Source organism: Cebidichthys violaceus, unplaced genomic scaffold, assembly GCF_023349555.1.
Source record: "Cebidichthys violaceus isolate CVI_PGR_0920_01 unplaced genomic scaffold, fCebVio1.0.p SCAF_331, whole genome shotgun sequence".
NCBI lineage: Eukaryota > Metazoa > Chordata > Actinopteri > Perciformes > Stichaeidae > Cebidichthys > Cebidichthys violaceus.
In genome coordinates this window covers 23,558-44,628 of record NW_027176519.1, presented here as the reverse complement: position 1 = coordinate 44,628, position 21,071 = coordinate 23,558, and the positions used below count along the sequence as shown (strand labels likewise).

The window sequence follows — 21,071 nt, the reverse complement described above, 5'->3', positions numbered from 1 at the left end:
CATGTTCCCTCCCGGCGGTGTGACTCACATCCTGGTACATCGCTGCCCACGCTGCACATGCATCCAAAACCCGATTTTCTGAGCTCTCTTTCATGCACAGATCTGTTCCGATTCTGGTTTTTCTGGTTCGTACCTTTGAGGCGGAGGGTGATGCTCTGGCTCAGAGGCTTTCGGACCAGGTCCCAGGGGACAGAGGCAGCTCCTGATCTGGCGACCACTCGGTGTCTCCTGGAGGAGGAGGAGGAGGAGGAGGAGGAGGAGACGGACAGTGAGACGTCGTCACAAACGCAAAAAGTGTGAAACAAACACATGGCAACAAACGAGCAACACACAGGACGTTCAGTACATGAATAAAATATGGTATGTGCAGAAGTTATGTGCACCGTGATGTATAATTTATCTGCATGTCTTGCAGCAAAAAAGGTCTTTCTGCATAAAGCGCAGAACGTACAACAACACAAACAAACAGAATATTCTGCTTTTCCCGCTCCTGATGTGAGAAGCGGGAGAATCAGGAGCGCTTCTCTCACTGGGGCTAATTAGAGTCAATGCACCTCACATGATGTGTGACGTCATAAGAGGAGCTTCAGCAATTAAAATGTCTTCTTTGTCTTATAATAGCAAATGAGCAAGTGTATTTTCACATCTCTCATTCTCCAAAAATAAGTCCCTTCATCTCACTGACGCGTTAATTGTGAAGTGTTACGAGTTGTTTTCACTCGTAATTAGAAAAGAAAAATATACCCGGTAACATGTTGCAGAGCTAGTTTTTCACTGATATAATTAATTTGAAGTCAAAAGTTACTCAGTGAACATAGTATTGACGAGTCTTCTTTTATTATTGATTATTAATCTGCTGATTATTTGAAAAACCTGAAGAACAAATCAGATGTTTAGAAGTCATGCTTGATAAAGCATCCTAAATGATTGACAGACTTATCGCTGCATATTCACAGGGCAGTGTTTTGGCTTTTTTGCTTCATGACTTTGATTGAAAATGGATCAAAATGGATCTAATCAAGTCCTGGTCTAACTGAAGTACGTTCTGTGTGAGGCTGCTTCCTCGGTCGGGACGTTCCTGTTAGGAAGCTTAACTGAGTGAGATAGAAAAGAAAACAAAAGCCGTGCATCAAATCTGTCGCTCGAACCTTCTGCTGATCGACTGATTGATTAAGTGAATAGTGTGTGTCAAGAGGCTGCAACCAAACTGCATGAATCCACACACAGAAGTGAAGTGAGACACAAAAGACACCAAAGAGCGTCTGCAGTTTGACACAGAGGACACACATTTCCTCCTAAATTGGCATCTACCCCCCCCCCCCCCCCATCTCATCCATTATGCATCCCTCCTCTGCTGCTGCTTTCTTTCATCATCATCATCATCACCATCATACCCAAAACACACACACACACACACACACACACACACACACACACACACACACACACACACACACACACACACACACACACACACACACACACCAGTCTGTTACATGTTGTGTGGAAAAGACAGTAAACGTGACACTGAGGTGTAACGAAGAAGAAGTCTGAGCTCATCGATTCCCTCTTTTGTCAGTCTGGGTCTCACACACACACACACACACACACACACACACACACACACACACACACACACACACACACACACGTGTAACTCTAACCCTTTAAACCAGCCTCACCAAACCACACACTGATGACATCTGATCACCAGAAAAACACACACACACACACACACACACACACACAGACACACAGGCAACACATGCACTCCACACATGTTCCGACACATGAATTATTCATCGGTTCAGAAGAAGAAGAAAACAGACCGTCAGCAGAACAAACACGATCACTCAAGGTGGAAGGAGAAGAAAGATGAGGAGGGAAGGAGGTAGGGAGGAAGGGAGGGGCTGCAAGGGAGGGGAAGGTGTGATGATAGAAGGGAGAAAGGAAAGGAGAAGGACGGAGGATGTAGAGGAGAAAGGAGGAGTTATATAAAGGGGGCGGGTACATAAAAAGTCACCTATAAGGATGGAGGAGATACTGGCGGGACTGAGGCCGAGCGGCGGGGCGCTGCGCCTCTTTCCCGGCCGTCTGAGACTCCCCGCAGACGGTCTGGAGGTAGGAGGTGAAGGCGTGGCCGAGGGCGGCGCTCAGCTGACACCAGCGCGTCGACCGGTCGACCGACACGCGGCCCAGCGCCGACCGGCTGCTGGTGACGCCGTTGGCCTCCTCCTCCAGGGCCTCCACGGGACACATGGAGCCCGCTCCTCCTCCACCGGAACGCTGGAGACGCACCAGGACCCGGTACGAGTCTGGAGGAGAGCAGAGAGGGACCAGTGAACCCCCCAAAAAAACACCACCAGCAGCAGCAGCAGCGGGCTTTGAAATAGACGATTGTATATTGTCACATTGCCAAAGCACATTGTCAAAAATAAGAATTATAGCTCAAATAATCAAATTAGATTAGTGTTTAGGAAGCAGAATTCTTCTTTAAGGCATAAAACTAAGGAGCAAACACACACACACACACACACACACACACACACACACACACACACACAAGGAGAGGCCACTCACGGAGGTTTTCAAGTAGATCTTTGCAGTCATCAGTGGCCACGTCATGAATAGTGCGATTACACTTATCTCTCCTCTCGATGTCCTGTTCACTGTGGCTGCACAGCACCTCCAGACACTCCTACACACACACACACACACACACACACACACACACACAGACAGATATCATGAACACAAAGCAAGACCAAAAAGCTTTTTTTTGTGAGTGATCACCATGTGGACGGTACAGGGCGTGTGTGTGTGTGTGTGTGTGTGTGTGTGTGTGTGTGTGTGTGTGTAGTGCGTGTGTGTGCGTGACCGCATGCAGCAGTATTTCTGCAACAGAAGCTCTCGAGTGTTAATGAAAGCGGCGCTCGTCATTTATATTCATGTCAGACACTCAGGTGAAGTCTAGTCTGGTGTCTCCTGCGTTCGTTTGAGCCGAGCGAGACGTCGCAGCCATCAAGGTCGGCCGTCCCGTTATCCTGACGCCGTGGGGACTGACGGCGGGACATTAGTGGAAGTGAACAGGTGTACATAAAAACATTTGAACGTAAAATAGACTGCAGACCAGCAGGAGATCAGTAGTGAAAGCAGGAGGCTGACTTAATGTTGAGATTAAAGCTGCTTAACCGGGGTTTTTTTCTTGGCCACTAGGGGGCAGTGTTGCCAAAAAACTAAGATACATTTTCTGACGGCCTCTTCTCACTCATGGTGCTGAATTCTCGTGTCGTTTTTCTCCGTTTGTAATAACTCTTTGCTGGCATGTTAAGAGTCTTCAGTGTTTCCCGTTAAAGACCTAGAAAGACCTCGTCCTGGTGGGACCACTACAGTTTCATAATGAGCCACAAATATTTTTACACCTCGCAGCAACCGGCCCGAGATTGGTTTTGGAAATGTGTCAACCTCTGTCGCAGAGAAGTGAAGCAAGCGTGGAAGTGCAAAAAAAAATTGCAGTTCCTCAAACGGCCACTCGAGGCTCCAAAAGCGAGTCAATCCCCATAGACCCCCCATGTCAACCTGGTGTAGAAAAAATGGTTTTGGTCTCTAGAGTCAATATATCCATTCATAACAACTGTACGGTGAATTATTATAAAACTCACTCCGTTTAAATTGTATTAAGGCTTAAAGTCCCGTCTCGATTACCATGCTTTTTGGGTGTGACGTTTTTTGCCGTGTCATCAATCACTAATGTGTCATGATGAAATAGTTTACGAGAGCACAAAGTTCATAGATCTAGCCTCTTAATGTTCCCCTCAAAGTTTCACCAGAACGATGCATTTGACTTTTAAAAATTTTTAAAATTCAGAGGGAGCAAAAAAAAAACATGTGGGAAACACTGGCTATAATAAGTTCAAATAAGTCCCTAATTTAATAAAAAATGTTTATGCCCTCATAGTTGTGTACATGTTTCTATGTGGTATTAAAAAATGGTATTGAATGTCAATATTTTAGATCAAAGTTAGGAGTTCCATCATCGTGACAACACCACTAGGGGACAGTAGACACACAGCCCTGATACAAGTCATTGCTAACATGTTAGCAAGCAATTGTTTACACATCCAGCAGCCACGGAGCAACATTAGCATTCTTTTAGAGTTTCAGAAAGGCTCACGGTGCATAACTGTGGTTTATACATTAAAACGTAGTCAGTTAATTCATCCCCACCCCCCCCCTCACCTTGAGGCCCAGGGCAGCAGCCATGTGTGCGGCCGTCCAGCCGTCGCTGTTGGCCTGGTTCAGCAGGGCAGCGGGCAGCGCCAGGGTGGCGGGGGGGTCAGGAGTCACCGCGGGGTCGCCCTGAGTCGGGTGGCGGAGGAGGAGACGCAGCGTGTCCACGTGTCCGGAGCGCACGGCCGCATGGAGAGCCGTGCAGCCGTCCTGCAGAGACGTGAAGGTGATTCACGGTTCAGGTTACTTCATACTAAACTCTCTTAGGTTAGTGTGCCGATTTATTTCACTGAAATAATGCCCCAAATCCTTGAGGAGAACAAGAGAATCATTTTTGGCTCAGTATCGAAAATGCATTTGCCGCCTCCGCTCTTCCAAAAGTTGTGTTTCCTGCTACAAGACGACGCTGATCACTGCAGTTCACAATGAACAAAGAACAGCACCGAAACTGGTGCTGGTGAAAGAAACCGAAAATAAAAAAATGGTAGAAAATGTAAATCAGCTGATAATTATGCAGCAGAGTAATTCAAAACCGGGTTACTTTTTAATATATTTTTTTCAAATCTGTTCAAATATACACAATTAACACTAAAGATAATGAATGAGCTCTGACTGTCCTGCACACTCAGACTGTATTCTGTTGCCCAGGATCAGACCTCCATGTTGAATCGACACACACACACACACACACACACACACACACACACACACACACACACACACACACACACACACGCCGGCCAACATTTTCCGGCTTCTAAAAATAAGTCGGCGCTGAAGAGGTCAGATATGCTACAGAGACGTCGGCGGCTCCTCTGGCTCTGCAGGGACGCTGGGCTAAAAGCGGAACAAAAGCAGGTACGGGAACTAAATATAGGGTTCTCATCGCTTGCTGCCACGGCAACTAACAGGCCCCCTATGGTTACCATAGAGACCCAGGAAGCAATGTACATCAATTAGCTCGAACCAATCTGACGAACGAACACTTGTGTGAAATAATGAAGAGTGACAGAATGTGAGCAATGCCAAAGAGCCAACGTGAAAGAATTACAATATTTCCTCACAGTAGAACAAATCTGAAATTAGTAAATGTCTGGAGCATGGGACAGTGATTGATTAAATGGCACAAAGATCCAAAATATTTCAATTTCGAAAGTTACATTACATCAATCGGCTAATCAGCGTAATTTTTACAAATTAAAAAACCCGTTGTTGTTTTTTTCAGCACGGAAGACCTGCGACAAAACCAATCAGAGTTTACCTAAAATACACATTTTGATCAGATTGAGGCTCTAAGCTTTAAAACTTGAAAAGGTCTAGCGTGTCAGATTTGGCGCCATCTAGCGGTGGGCTCGCAGATTGCAACCAACTGAAACTTCTTCCGAAGCGTGTACGAGGACTCCGGTGGCCGATGCGACAACGCGAATGAACCACATGTAGATATAAACATCTCATTCTTAGGTAACAAGAACAATTCTTATTTTCAGGTGATTAAAGGAAACTTACTTAATAATATCATATTCTGTTTATGCCAAAAGATCCCCTGAAATGCAACAAACTGTACATTTAAACTCACCTCTGACTATTTGTACACAAAAATAAATAAATAAATGAACACATTTGTGCCATAACTCAAAATCTAATCTTGAAACAAGAATCCAGAGCTGACCTTTATTATTCATTGGGGGGGGGGGGAGAGGTGACATGTTTTCCACCAAGTCAACAAATTGAATTCACTGATGTTTAAACCTGATGCGGTTCATGAGCGCGGCGGAGCGGACTTACCGTGGTGGTGTGCGAGCGATCGGCTCCGGCGCTCAGCAGGACCCGGACGCAGTCCAGCAGCCCCCCCGCCTCGCAGGCCAGGAAGAGGGAGGTCTGCCCCCCCTCCGCCGCCACCGAGTCCACAGCAGCTCCTGCAGACAGCAGCACCTCCACACAGCTGGAGGAGGGAGGGGGGGGGGGGGGGTAATTATTGGTCAATAATATTGTGTATTGTGAGAAATAAGACTTTTTTTGTCCATCCATCTATCATCTATCCATCCATCCATCTATCATCCATCCATCGACAATGAAAGACGTCCATCAGCCCTTCATCCAGTAGGAAGAGAGGAAAACTGAGGCTGTCTGCCAACACGACCACTGAGTCACGACCACCAAAATCAAACAAAAGAAAAACCTGTTAAACCCATAAAATAAACTGTGTGTGTGTGTCTTGTGGAGACATATATCAGTTGTGAGGACATGCTTTTTTTGGGGACAAAATGAGGACAATTGCACGTCCCCATAACATAAATCACTACACTGGTGTGAGGGTGAGGATTAGGCTGGTAGCGGTTAGGGTTAGGGTTTTGGGTAAGTCTCCAGGAAATGAATGCAAGTCAATGTGATGTCCCCAAAAGTCCTGAAAACACAACTGCGCGCGCGTGTGTGTGTGTGTGTGTGTGTGTGTGTGACAGCATGCCTGTTGGATATCCCCACTCTATAAATAACACCGTGATCAGATATTACAACACTGCACATTCCCCAGCTGGTCCTGGGCATCGTGTTTTTTGGCACAACGCACGCACGCACGCACGCACGCACGCACGCACGCACGCACGCACGCACGCACGCACGCACGCACGCACGCACGCACGCACGCACACACACACACACACACACACACACACACACACACACACACACACACACACACACACACACACACACACACACACACACACACACACACACACACTTCTCCTGCTGTAACGCTTCATCCCACAAATTACTTCAGGATCGATACCGGTCGATCGGAACCGACTGTGTGTTCGTAGCGTGGGAGAAGATGTGGTTAATAATTAACAATGAAGAGCAGGAAGACATAAAACGACAGCTGTCCCGTCGGAGGGGACTGAGCCTGGCTGTAGGGGTGAGGGGAAGTCACCCCGTAAAGCTTTCACCGTCTATACCGTGTTCCACAAAGCCACCAGTGGATACTGGTGTGGTGACTGTACCCAGCAGACATGCCGAACCCCCCCCCGAAAAACCCAGCTGTGCTCGTCGCGCAGGAAAAATGTGAGCCGTGAGTCATGGATTGAAAGCACGGCGGTGATATCAGCATCACTAAAGTTTACTGTCATTTTAAATGTGGTGCACTGGAAGAGAGGGAGCTCAACCCACTGGTATCAACGGGGACCTTTTCCCCACATTTTTAAAGCTTTGCCAGCCCCTTACGGCTGTGGTGAACTACATATTTATTTTTGATTATACCACAGCTAAGCCGTCGTCCGACCTGCACGTGCGACACGACTCGGGGGGGGGGGGGAAACGGTTTTCCAGGAAGCATAAGAACATTGATTATGAGAACATTGGCTGCAAGGATATTTGAACACTTAACTAGACCTCTGCTCTAACGAATGACAGGAAGTCAGTGCAATGTAAGTGCAGGTAATAAAAGGTGTGTGTGTGTGTGTGTGTGTGTGTGTGTGTGTGTGTGTGTGTGTGTGTGTGTTGTCAGGACTGAAGATGAGGAAGACTCCCGTGAGCTCACCTGCTGTGGCCGCGGGCGGCAGCAAAATGTAAAGGCGTGAATCCGTTTTCGTCCGAGACGTCGGCCGGCGATCCCGACGTCAGCAGCAGCTTCACGCACTCTGACAAGAGACACAAAGCACGGTCATGAAGAAGCCGTGAAAGACGGGAAGACTCGATACTAAAGACAATCATTTTAACCTGCAGCGTCTTAAGAACTATGAAACCTTGTTTAGATATGGCTTCTGCTCTACCTGCCTCAGTCAGACTAAAACAACAAAGATAAACGCTCAATCATTTTCCCTCTTTAATCTTTGTATGAAATTACAAGTCGTCCAAATTTCACCCTCCAGTACAATAGTACAGTCGCCATTTATCTTGCAAATATGGGCAGAGATCCCAGGAAAATGTTCCTGCCTCCTTCGAAAGACCGATGAAAGAAAGCTTTTGTTAGAACTTAACACTGAACACTGAAGAGCGAGCGGAAACAAACCAGAAGTGGAGCACAGCTTCAGCTCTCTGTGGCGCATGTGACATGAAACGACACAAAAAATAGTTTCACATATACTGTATTATCCAAACACCGGGTACCGAGGAGCCACCGAGAAAACGGTACAGAACAAATACAGAGAGAATTAAGCATTAAATAAAAACGTGGAAAACACGTCTTTACGTTTGGGGAAAGGAGGAGAGGTAAACGGGGATCAGATGAGAAGGAAACAATGAAATACTGATGGGAGACGGTCTGTGTGTGTGTGTGTGTGTGTGTGTGTGTGTGTGTGTGTGTGTGTGTGTGTGTGTGTGTGTGTGTCCTCTCTGTGTAGATTCACCCATAATCCCTCAGCACAGCTGCCCTTCAGCTGCATTAGTCGTGTTTTCGGATCAACGCTCCTCGAATGACAGCGTTACTAAACACCTCAGCAGGGAAGCAGATCCCGATTGACCCGTAGTGTGTGTGTGTGTGTGTGTGTAAATGGGTCTACATGCATTAATTATTTTGTGTGTGTGTGTGTGTGTGACTGCATGCACGGCGGCACTACCGGTGTGTGTGTCAGCTGAACGGGCGTGTAGGTTACAACCCCGGACGACAGTCCATCTCACTTAGTGGCAGCCAACATAATGGGATCAGCGGCGGCTCACACAATTACCGACATTACAACGGCACACGGAGAGTGTGAATTCACCCGGCACCAGGTCTTTGTCCTCGCAACGCTTCCTCGTATAGCTGCACATCCAAAAGGGAACCGCTCCTCTACGCTCGCTATTTTAGTGACAATATGTCGCCGACGTCGTCTTAACCGGTGGAGAGTGTGTGACGTGTTTCTGCATCCAGACAGTGACGAGGAACGAAATATTCCTTTTTTTTGCTCATATTTTTGAAAAAGGCAATAGTCCTACTGAGCTGTTTAATGAAAATGGATTTCGCCCTCAGATTCCTGTTTACATGCAGCTGTGCATCTGCCCAATAATGTAACCCGGGGGGGGGGGGGGGGGGGGGGGGCGGACTATTCGACCGTATAACAGTAAAAAGTGGGTGTGGCTTTTCTTTTGGGCCTGAATCTCAGCAGTAAATGGACTAAATCGACTAAGAGAGTTCAGCCCGGGAGCAACGACGGAGAACAAAACAGCAGTCCAAAAAGGCAAACAACCAGAATAGATCTTTTCAGCACAAAATAAGTCTTTCAAACCCGTCTTTCTGCAAGAATAAGACAAGTTTAAAGATTGATGGATGAAGTATTTTGGCAGGTACTTCTTTCTCTTCTAAACTTGAGTTTTTACATTCAAACAAAACATGATATTTATCCTCAAGCAGTTGTCACTACACAAATTACAAAACATCTTCTTGTTATTCTAGGAGCGCTGTTGCACAAAGCAGTTGAAGTCCCTTTTCTTAAATTCACAATATATGCAAGTCACATGACGGCAGACTCTGGAGCTCACAGTGCCTCTTTTTTTTTTTTTTTTGCAGGAACAGATCTTTTAAGCTCCGCTCAACTCCACGTCTCTGATCCAACCAAAAAAGGTATGAGAAGCCAGACTCGCCCGATATTTGCAGAGCGAATGTAACCCATGGCGATGCATATACGTTCCAGTTAAATACATCGTCCGACTTATCTTGGTTTCCATCATCAAACTCCCTCAGTATCCAGTAGTTCTCTTTTTTAATACCAATGCACAGTGGGTATCTTCCTGACTCTGCATAAATCGCATTATTACATATCATTTCTTCTTCACATGCACTACCAAGTCAAACTGCACTGCAAGAGGAAATCTTTTATTCAAACCGACAACAAGCCGAACGTTAGCGTCTCATTTTCCTTCTCAACTAGAGGCCGGACGAAACACGGAATCATGTTTAATCTGGCTGATGTGACGACGCAGAGACGGTTAGCTGCGGTAAGAAAGCAGGTGGCAGGGAGCTCTACTTTCTTAGGGTCTCTCTTAAAAAAAAAAAAAAGCGAAATGTCACAGGTTTGATGTCTGAAACATCCGAGTCATGTTCCTTCTGAAGGTTTCTTTTTTGCGAGACGTTCAGCCCCCGAATCTGGAAAAGGGCAACAACTGAACGACTAAAAGAGAGACATCTCCTTTGTGGCGGCGTATTAGGTCGGTCTTTTATCAACGCGATGCACCTTCTTTTTATACCGCTGAACCACGTCACACCTGAGAAAAGAAACTGCCTCGCGGCCTTATTCAGATGCCACTCTCTGACGTGTGCCGACAGAGGGGAAAGCCTTATCGCAGGCTAGTTTTGCAGCAGTTTATTCAAACCCCAGAGCCTCAGTGGCAGTATCGAACAGGCAACGAAAAGGTGTTTTAGAGAAAAGTGTGATTCGCCGCAACCGCGTGAGGCCCTCGACCGCGCGGCCATGAAGGAGCGCCCGAAATACTACGCAGGTTTGGCGCGGCGGGATGCGAGATTAGCTGCGGACAGACACCGAGATGCACTCACTCACTCACGCACACAGAGAGATAATGAGTAATAAATACACTATAGCAGATATTTATATACAAAGCGTGACAAAGACAAACAAAAGAAGTGCGTGTGTGTGTGTGTGTATAACCACATCAAAACATCTATTAATGTAATAATAGATCGACTTTATAATCATTATCATGGTGGCGTCTTATGATCCTTATATTTCCTTCATGTCAGCCACGCTCACAGAACAACTCAGTCCTTGTGAGGCCTTTGTTTGTAGTTTAGTGCATCATCCTCTCTCTCTCTAATCAATCAATAGGAATCAATACAAGCCTCTCGGCGTTCCTTGAACACTTTAAAGTCATCCAGCCGACCGCCGACCAAAACCACAGACACGGATTCAATTCCCACCAGGTTCATCAATGCTTTGAAATGTACACACACACACACACACACACACACACACACACACACACACACACACACACACACACACACACACACACACACACACACACACACACACACACACACACACACACACACACAATGAGATGTCGGTTACCTGTGTGTCCGTTCTGAGCAGCAGCAAACAAGGCAGACGTTTGGTAGTGGTTGTGGTAGAGGTGGTGGTCTTTGTCAAGAAGAGTGGGCTTGTTCTCCATGGCAGAGGTGGTGTCGGTGGACGTGGAGTCGGTGGTGGTGGTAGTGGTGGTAGTGGTGGTGGTGGTGGTGGTGATGGCGGTCGGGTCTGGTTGGTTAAGCAGCATTGACAATAAAGTGACATTTCCCTGGGAAGCAGCTTGGGGGAGCAGGGAGCGCCCGCCGTCCAGGGCAGCAGGCCCTCCGCCGCTGAGAGAGGAGACTACGGAGGGACACCAGCCTGCAGGGGGGAGGAGGAGCAGGAGCAGCACAGGTTAAACTAGGAAGAGGAGGAGGAGGAGGAAGAGGAGGAGGGAGCTTCTAGAAGTGCTGAGCATGGGAGAGCGAGGGCGTAAGAAGGTGGACGGGTTGGAAGGGTGAGGAGAGCACACGTCAGTTCCACACATACTGTAGTACGGCCTCTCTTTATTTACAGGTTATGTAGAGAACTGGAGTTCAAAATAAACATGTCCAGTCTGTATAAGCTCATGTTGTGCAGCCAAATATTGTTCAAACACCCAAATATTTATCTCATAATCTAGTGGTGATTCCAAAAGTTAAAACAATACCAAGTCAGGCTGAATTCAGGTGGAAATGATACAATATCTCCATATATTTTTTTATTTCTTGGACATATTTATTTATGTTTTGTGCACATATGCATATAGAATTGGCTACATTTGGGGAATATGTTTATAAAAATGAGGCAAAAATATATCTGTACATATGCATTTATGTTTAATGTACATAATTATAAAGCATAGGCTGAGCTTGGGGGATACGTTTATAAATAATAGGCAATAATTTCATCCATTTATTCATATTTCTTGTAAATATTAATGTATTCATATTTTGTGTACATGGAGCATAGACTGCATTTGGGGAATATGTTTATAAAATGTGTCTAAATTATTTCCATTTATTTGTTTTTTGTACTGTATTTTTTCCACTATTCTATATATAATTTTTTTTTTGCAATATTTGCTTTTTATGAGTATTTCTCTTACCATATTTTAGTTTGCACCAAAGTGAATTCCTTGCATGTGAATGTATAAATGAATCCATAAACCAGATTCTGAATCCGATATGATGGAATTGTGCGAGTATTAAGAAGACAAAGAGCTGAAATAAGGCGATAAAGTGTGTGTACTACCTACAGTATAGTATTGTCAGAGAGTTTCAGAACCTTAAAGACATTTAAGAAGAAACAAAACGGAGAAAAATCTCAGAAAAGCGAGCAAACTGACAAAGACGAACCTTTTTATTTTGAAGGGCAGCAGGTTAGCTAGCTTAGCGCTAAGCTATATGCTACTGAGGCTAGCTCAACCGTACACATGTTACATTAACTGTACATTACAAGGTTTTCAGCAGGAATCTAACCAAACAATATGTGCTGCTGTAGCCTGGAGCTCTTCTGGGCTGAATCCCAGGCGGTGGTTAGTCGTTAACGCGAACATATCGGGAGGATTACAGGAGGATTGTGGGAAACACAGGTAGACGGGTAAAGTGACATCCAGACACACTGCGGTTTGAGCTCGACTCCCTACTATCAACCGCGGAGATTATCTCTCTTTTCAGATCTGCTGCTGCTTATTAAACGTCTTAAAACTCCAGATTGTCCTCCTTAAATGTCCTGTAAGTGTGTAGCAGAACAACCTTTTCACACTGAATCGCTGCGGTGTGCTTTTCCATCGAAGGAAAATTCAGCCCACATTGAATTTAAAATGCAAACCCATAATTCCATGTTTTTATGGCTGATTATTAAACAAAGCATCTCCATAATTGTATACACATTTCTGCGAAAATTTGGCATTTTTACACACTTTGGGGATCACCACTAGAATTATAAAGAAGAAACTGTTTCAATAAAGCTTCGCTGCACAACACAAGCTGGTAAACATTAACCCAGCGGGGAGTCTGACAGAGATTAGATGTTCATGGAAATGTCTTCTTAAAGGGATAATTCACCAACATTCATACAAATGTCCAATCAGCGTTGATGGTAAATGTAGTCGATACTGCACAATGGTTAGATTAAATAAAAAATAAATACAAATTGGATCATTTATTAAGCTTTTATATTATGTTTAAATGTGCTCAATAAGTCACATAAATAAAAAAAAACAGTATTTAAAAAAAAAAAGCATACTTTAAGACATTCGCCTTGCAAGAGGATACGGTCGTGTGCAATGCATCCTGGTACATGTAGGCACTGCCGACACGGCGAGTGTATTGCTTCAATCTACTGCCTTTAACATCGCAACTGATTGGACTTCCACATAAAATAAGGTGGGTAATGAAGCCCTTAAAAAAGGGAAGAAAAGACAGAAAACAGAAATAGAATCCACTGCTCCACAGTCAGACGTGTTGGAACAGGATTAAACCAAACACAAGCACCATGTTCTCTCCCTCTAATGAAATGTGATTTAATCAACATGTGGTCGCGCTGCAGCCTGGACAGACGAGTCATCGCCTCACATCAACAGCTCAAGACGATGGACGGCGTTCATGTTTCATTACAATCCCACAATATTCACACAGAAGTGCACACATCATTTAGTGCAGCATTATTCCAAAGGATCGAGCGCAACGAACACAGACGGAGGTGAAACACAGAACAAAAAGACCCAATAAGCTAACGTGCTAACAGCTAGAGATGCTACTTTTAACTGTGGCCGTACGTGACGGCTCTGACCTGGAAAGGTTAAATATGAGTTAGAAAAAAATGTGCAGGGATCTGTCTGGAGAGAGAGAGACACACAACGGAGGCCGAGGAGGAAAAGTGCAGCAGAGATTCTCGTGGATGTAAAAAAAAAAACAGCAGGCGTTGGTGATGGTGGAGTAGAAAAAAAGGCCAACGATACAAAAACATTATCTGGCAGCTGACAGGTGAGATTGCGGAGGACCTTTGTTTTTCCTCAGAGGAGCAATAATCAAGACAATCCTCAATGAAACTGTCAGGTTTCTAAACGATTTGTTATTTACGTCATTTTAAGTCTTTACCTTTTCTACCAAAGCACTTGGTCATGTCAACTAAATAGAGCAGGTATATATAAATATATATAAATATATATATATATATATATATATATATATATATTTTTGTTTTTCATATCTGCATGCAAAAAGAACAGGACTTGCAAATGTACTTTTTGTCACATTTCACAGGTACATTTCAGGATAATTCCAGTTTATTGCGACTGCAGGTCTTGTATTCCTACTGTCGGGTTCGTCGCCTTTTTCTTTGACACGCGATACCTGCGAAGAGCGACGACAACAAGAGGAAACAGGAGCAGCCGGACGATCCGATCAAGCCGAAGCACTTCTCTAAACCTGCTGAGGTGAAACTGCGAGTGTGCAACAGTCAGTGGGCCAATCGGAACCAAGAAGAAGGGATTCTGTGAACAGCTTGCGTAATAATTTCTGTTGGCCTTTGTTTTCTCTGCCAACTAAGTCTGGAAGGTTTGTTTACAACCCATCTGTTGGGATAAATACATAATATAAATGTTATCGTGGTTATTTTAATGAATACAGCCCAAACTATGAAAATAAGACCAAAGTTGTAATAAACTGGAATTATTCTGTAATCAAACTACACGGTAAAAAATCAAGCGGAGCACCGAAAAGCACGTCACAAGGTAAATACAAACATTTATACATCAAAATGACACCCAGAGAGCCGATGATGGGGGGGGAAAAGGGAGGCGGAACGGACGAGTTAATGGAAGCTGAAGGAAATGCAGGAAGTAGTGGAGTGGTCATGCTACTGAAGGATGGAGGAGGGGGAGGGGGGGGAGGAGGAGAGAGCAGCCTCTGGCATCAGCTTCAGAGAGGACAGGGGTTACTGGTGGGAAAAAGGCCGAAAGAAACGAAACCAATCTGAATACTCGAGTCTGCTTCGAGGGACGGCTGACCTCTAGACCCCCCGAGCAACGGTCAGGGGGTCATGTTTAGCGACACGGCGTCAATGTCCGCTGTGGACACCGACGCCGGCGGGGATAACGTGACAACATGGTGGACGAAAGGGGGCGTATTAAGGGCAGAGGAGGGATGAGTAGAGAGAGAGAGAGAGAGAGAGAGAGAGAGAGAGAGAGAGAGAGAGAGAGAGAGAGAGAGAGAGAGGTGCTTTAGAGTTGAGGGAGAGAGTCAGTGACATTAAACTGAATTGTCCCACGAGCTATTCTGCCTTGTATTCCTGTGGTTAGATTGCCTGTAACCTGATCGCTGTGCTATGCTATGCTAGGCTAGGCTATGCTATGCTAGCGCCGTGGAAAGACAGTCGAAGAAAAGAGGCAGCGGGGAGATCTGGAGGGAGACGGAGCGTGGAGGAGCCTCTTTACCTGATGCTGTTGCCAGGGGGCTGCCCGCTGAGGCTCGGGGGCTACGGGAGGATGGAGCGCTAATGGAAGAGGAGGTGGAGGGGGGGTTTATGGAGGAGGGGCTACTGACAGTGGTGGCGGGGCTGATGACGGGGGGGCACTCTGCGCATGCTGCCGCCGGCTGACGCTGAGGGCCCCGGCCCGAGCGGGAATGGGGGCAGGCACCCACCTGAGAGGCCGTCAGGGCTGGGACCAGGTCCAGGGCGGGTTTTGGCGGCAGCTGGGGCGTGGCCGGTTTGAGCCCGACCCCGGGGGAGCGGCTGCTGTCCCCCAGCCCCTTGATGGGCGGATGAGGAGGAGAGGGGGTCTGGGAGAGCCCCGGCTTTTTGGGAGGGATAGGGGGCGGGTTTCCCCGGTCGATCCTGGCCACCGTCGGCGACTTGAGGCCGATGGGGTGACTCAGGCGGCCGGGGAAAGGGCCTCCCTCTGAGGCGGAGTGGGGCAGGCCCGGACGCAGCGGTCCGCCGCCTCCCGCCGGAGGGCTGGTGAAGCGCGAGAGGACCTGCGTGACGGTGTGGCGCGCTTGCTGCTTGGCGGCGAAGTTGTCCCGGTTGGTCGGGGTGGGGGAGAGGTCACGGGCCGGAGGGCTCTGGGACGCCGTGCCGTTTTGGTCCTGTTCCTGGAACTTGTAGCGGGCCGCCTGGACGCGGGGGCTGACCCCGCTGGGCAAGCCGTGCGGGGCTTGGCCCTCCGAGCCGTTCTCCGTCTGCGGCAGTCCTCCCGAGCTGCTGTGGACGATCCCCCGACCGCTGGTCTTCGGCAGACTCAGGCCCACGTAGTTGGCGGGGGTCGGTTTGACGGGGATGGTGAGGGGGTTCTTCTTGGGACCCTCCACTTCGGCAGGGGGAAGGTCCGTTTGGCAGGACGCTGTTCGAGAGCTTATGGGCTCTGTGGCTACGGAAACAGACGTCACAGCTTTAGGTTTGGGTGGCGTGCTGGCGGCGGCTGCAGGTTCTACTCCAGCAGCAGCACCAGCAGGCTGGGCGACAGCGGCGGCGCCATCCTTCCCATCGCCCTGTTCAGTCCTGAGCTGCTCCACCTGCTGCCGCAGACTCTGGCTCTCCACCTCCTCGCGGCCCAGCCTGGCGCGCAGCTGCTCCCGCTCCGTGTCGAACTCCGACAGCTGCTTCTCCATCTTGGCCTCCATCTGCTGGCCGCGCTGCCGCTCGGCACTCAGCTCCTCCTGCAGCCGGCCGGAGGCGCGGGCCTCCTCGTCCAGGCGGGCCTGGAGCTCGTCGAAGCGCTGCGACTCCTCCACCACCCGCGTGGCGAGCTGCTTGCACTCGCGCACCAGCATCATGACGATGTGCTTGTTCTTCTCGCGCTCGTCCTTCAGCTGCGCCGTCAGCTTGCGGTGATCCTGCTCCAGACTCTGGAGCTGCAGCTTCTCCATCTCCAGCTGCAAGAAGAAGAAGAAGAAGAAGAAGACAAAGTCAGGTGACAGCAGATAAAACGCACCTAAAAGCGGGTGAGCTGGGCTTGGTAGGATTACACAAAAGACAGTTTTTATCTCGTGCTGAAGTGGTCAATTAATCAAATATGCAGCTGAAGGTTTAACATCATCATTATGCAACACAGGGATGCACAACCAACAAACGAACAAAACAAAAACAGGAAACGCTTTTATTTTAAATTTGCATCGGGAGGAACGTAAACAGCAGCAACAAAAACAATTCTCCGGACAGATAATATGGCCGATATCTTCACATTAATAATCAAACATGAGGAAAAAAAACATCAGTTTTAGCTGCGATTTGAATCTTTTATTGCTAATCTCCTGATTCTTTACAGACTCAACAATTAATTTATAAAATAGCTCCACAAATTAAGTGATAATAAAAATGTTTAGCTGCAGCCGTAGCCTCATCTTCACTTAAATATACACTTGACACTTAAATAATTTAACTTCATTTGTTATCATTGTTCATCATATTTAATCATGTAAGGACGATCCTAAAGTGTGCGATTGTATTTCAGGAATGGATCCTTCGCTAAATTGGTCAGTAAGTTAGCAGTTTTATGATTTATGATCCTCCCCGTTTTGATTATTCGTGCAACTGAGGACGAAGAGCTTATGGCTTTGCGTTATATATTGAAAAGATACATTTTTTGAGGAGGAAATGAACTGAAAAAGGGTCAAATATGACAGGAAGACCACAGCTTGTCAGCTTGCTGTAAAATCAGCGGAAGTTATAACCCACATTTCATAACCCTGGAGAATGTGTTCATTGAAATAAAATAGGTCAAACCATCTAAATAATACATATCGTAATTCTAAAGTCTCTGGTGCATTTATGGCTGGAGCTCCCCATGCGCACATATATTCACAGTTCGTACGTCTACGGCGCTGCATGGCCGCTGTCGGAGCCCAGTTCCACCGGTAAATCGGTGCGATCACAGCTTTCTATTGCAGTCTTGTGATTAGAGTATTAGATGGATAATGAAGAATGACAAGTCATTCGCAAAAAAATGAGGGCCAACGATCCGATTGACCAAATGAGCCGGAGAAGAATATCTAGATTAAGCAGCAGATATTTACACAAACAGCCGGGCGGCTCGGGGGGGAAGAGTTTATCTATTCAGAGAGACACGGTGTCTCGCTTGAATTTCGATGACTTGTCAAAGCTCTTGCTCTCTATATCTGGAGCGCCGCCGCTATTGTTAGCTCAGAGCCGGCTTCACAGAGGGTAACGAGGCTTAACCGCCGAGACCCCACCGCTCTAACAAGCCTCGAAAACAAAAGAGTTGAAAACCCCCCCTGTCCCAAACGAGACCCCAAATCCGTCCCTCCAGAGTCCTCCTCCACCCCCACCCTACCACCACCACCACCCCTCGCTCTAAACCATCAGGGGAGTACACCACCGGCTGATGCTGAGGAGGAGCGAGGGGCTTTATAAGCACACGGGAGCGCCGGTTCCTTCCTCAAAAGGAGGCGCTACGACGAGCTGCTAATTGGGTGAGGATTAGGTCTGCTGTAAGTTGGCCTAATGCTGTAAGTTGGCCTAATGCCTCAGAAAAAAGAAACAAACTAATTTAGGTATGGCAGTTTTTGAAAATACATCTAATTGCGATTATTTGGAATGATGTGCGATTGTGACGGGATCAGAGCGCATCATTTTAATTATTCTTATTCTCATTAAAATTATTGCGGTGGGATTTCTTTGCGAGGGATCTGTACCGAAGACGGTCAAACTTCTAAACACTTAACTTTTCCCCTCTAGCGCCTCTTTTCCATCCACGTCTCCGTCACTTTGAACGAGTTAACAACGCTATGCTTCCAGCAAGGGGTGAGGAGTATGAATCCGCTGTAAGTCAATCTATTCCTTTTACCATCGCAGAACAAATTAGAGATGCAGCGACGGAAAAAACAATCTGATCTTGCTCCTCTCCTAGTATATGAATTAAATTTCAAAAGGCAATATCAGCATCACGACGACGATCAAATGACGCAACCGAGTGTCTTCTCCCGCTCTTAACTACAAATGGAACATCTGATTAAAGTTCAGAAGCAGAATCTTCCCCTGAAGGTCTATCCCGACGCCTGAAAAGCTGCAGCGCCGAGGCGTCGGCTCGCCATCGGGGCCCGAATAGAGCGCTGTGGAGAATTGGGTCTAAAAGAAGAAGGGAGCGAAGGAGGAAGCCTGAGAACTATTTAAAGAAGAAGAAAAAGAAAAAAGGTACATTTCAGCGCCGGCTGCAGCGACCTTGCTTCCAAATTCAGCCTCGCAACACTTCGGCTGCATGTTTACCCACAAAACCTGACAAATACAGTGCGTCTTCGTCAATGTTGAGGGTGTTTCCTGAGGATCAGGGTGGGGGTGGTTCCTCCAACTTCATGACTGATTCATGGAGAAGAAGGGAGTGTGGGGGGGGGGGGGGGGGGGGAGGGGGTTCTTCATTATGCCCACAAACACATTGAGAGAGAGTTTCATGCAACTGCCGTCCTGCCTTCAGCTCGCCCGAGACCTCATGGATAATTCAACAGCTCACCCAGAACGTCGAGGGTGGAACCGCTGCGGAGGGGATAAAGATAGCAAACTCTAGTCTACCCAGCAACCAGAGGGATCCCTCTGAGCACACGGAGCGCGTGTCTTTTTTAGCAGCGTTTCGGTTTGTTGTTGATGTGGTAATGGCTCCAGCAAAACCCATGTATCCCTGCATGACAGCTCGCTGCCCCTGTTGTTGACAAGTTAGGCGCAACTGTGCAACCGGCGGTGATTTATTCCGCGCTAAACAGGGTGACCTGTTGTTTTGAGCCGGATCTCCTTTTAGGCATGTGTTCAGGGTCAAATGAAGCAACAGAGACTGAGTAGAAACTCAAGAGTTTTGATGAGGTCCGGAGTTAAGGGTTCTGCTATCGGTACTTAAGACCAGTGATTCTCAACTGGTGGGTCCGCGACCCCATTTTCAGTGGGTCGCGGACCTTTGCCTGAATTAAAAAATTTTGTTTAAATATCCTGTGCTTTTATTTTGAAGGGGATTTTTAATGCAGCGGAGTTATTCACACTCCTTCACAGTATTTGGCGTTAATGCCTTGTAATGCTAATAGACGCCCATTTCACTGTATAGAAGAACACCCACAAAGTTTGCGGGTGTTCTTCTAAAAAGTTCTTCTAAAGTTCTTCTTCTAAAGTATGCTAATTGAGCGAAATGCAAGTACGACACCGACTACATGAGATATGGATTTGCACCATCTTTTCATTAAATACATTTGAGAAGTTGAACATTTGGATAGCGCCTTGTGTTGTAAGGGGTGATGGTGGGTCCCGCAGCCAGACCAGTTGAGAACCACTGCTCTAGACGTTCTGGAGTGAGACGTCCTCGTCTCAAACCTCCTCTCTCTCTGTCTCCGTCTCTTCGTCTTTGTCTCCGGCTCACATTATGATCAGAGAGAAGGAGACATCTGAGAACTCTGGTCGTCTCAAACACAATAAAAGCCTCACAAGTCAGAGAGGAAACAGCAGCGGCTCATCACAACACGGGACCAACAAGCAGAACATCAGTCTGCAGAAGTGATCACGTTTCTACTGCTAATCAACGATCTCGGTCACTCCCAATCAGGAAGCATTCAGCATTCAGCTTATTAATTAAACACTGGGTTTGGATCGGGGTGCAACTGACCACAAAAACTCACTCAAACTTGAGTCCCAGATGGGATCAGCAGAAACACTTTTTTTGAGAGATCTCTCCATCACGTTTTCTTTGGCAGACACAGCTCGTTTTCTAAGTGTTTTGTTTATAGCAGCTGGTATACAAAAGCTCCAGACTGCTTTTCTTCCTCCACCAAGAAGTGTCCGCCGTCAAATGATTAGGAAATAAAAGATTGTACGTTTGTTGAAAGCTAGTATTGGATCGGTACCGCGCCCACGTGTGTTATCGGTGCA

At 46.9% G+C, this 21,071-nt stretch overlaps 1 protein-coding gene across 1 annotated transcript in view; it reads right to left on the bottom strand.

Moving 5' to 3' along the window:
- Positions 1 to 28: 28 nt before the first annotated feature.
- Positions 29 to 21,071, bottom strand: part of LOC137883586 (cortactin-binding protein 2-like) — a gene marked incomplete at its 3' end in the record, with an annotated part of 34,331 nt that continues 13,288 nt past the window's right edge. The window contains 10 exon segments of the mRNA XM_068725124.1: positions 29 to 190; positions 193 to 228; positions 2,024 to 2,078; positions 2,080 to 2,315; positions 2,581 to 2,698; positions 4,240 to 4,440; positions 6,016 to 6,172; positions 7,766 to 7,865; positions 11,232 to 11,549; positions 15,649 to 17,086. Of these exon segments, the coding sequence (XP_068581225.1) occupies positions 29 to 190; positions 193 to 228; positions 2,024 to 2,078; positions 2,080 to 2,315; positions 2,581 to 2,698; positions 4,240 to 4,440; positions 6,016 to 6,172; positions 7,766 to 7,865; positions 11,232 to 11,549; positions 15,649 to 17,086 (2,821 nt within the window).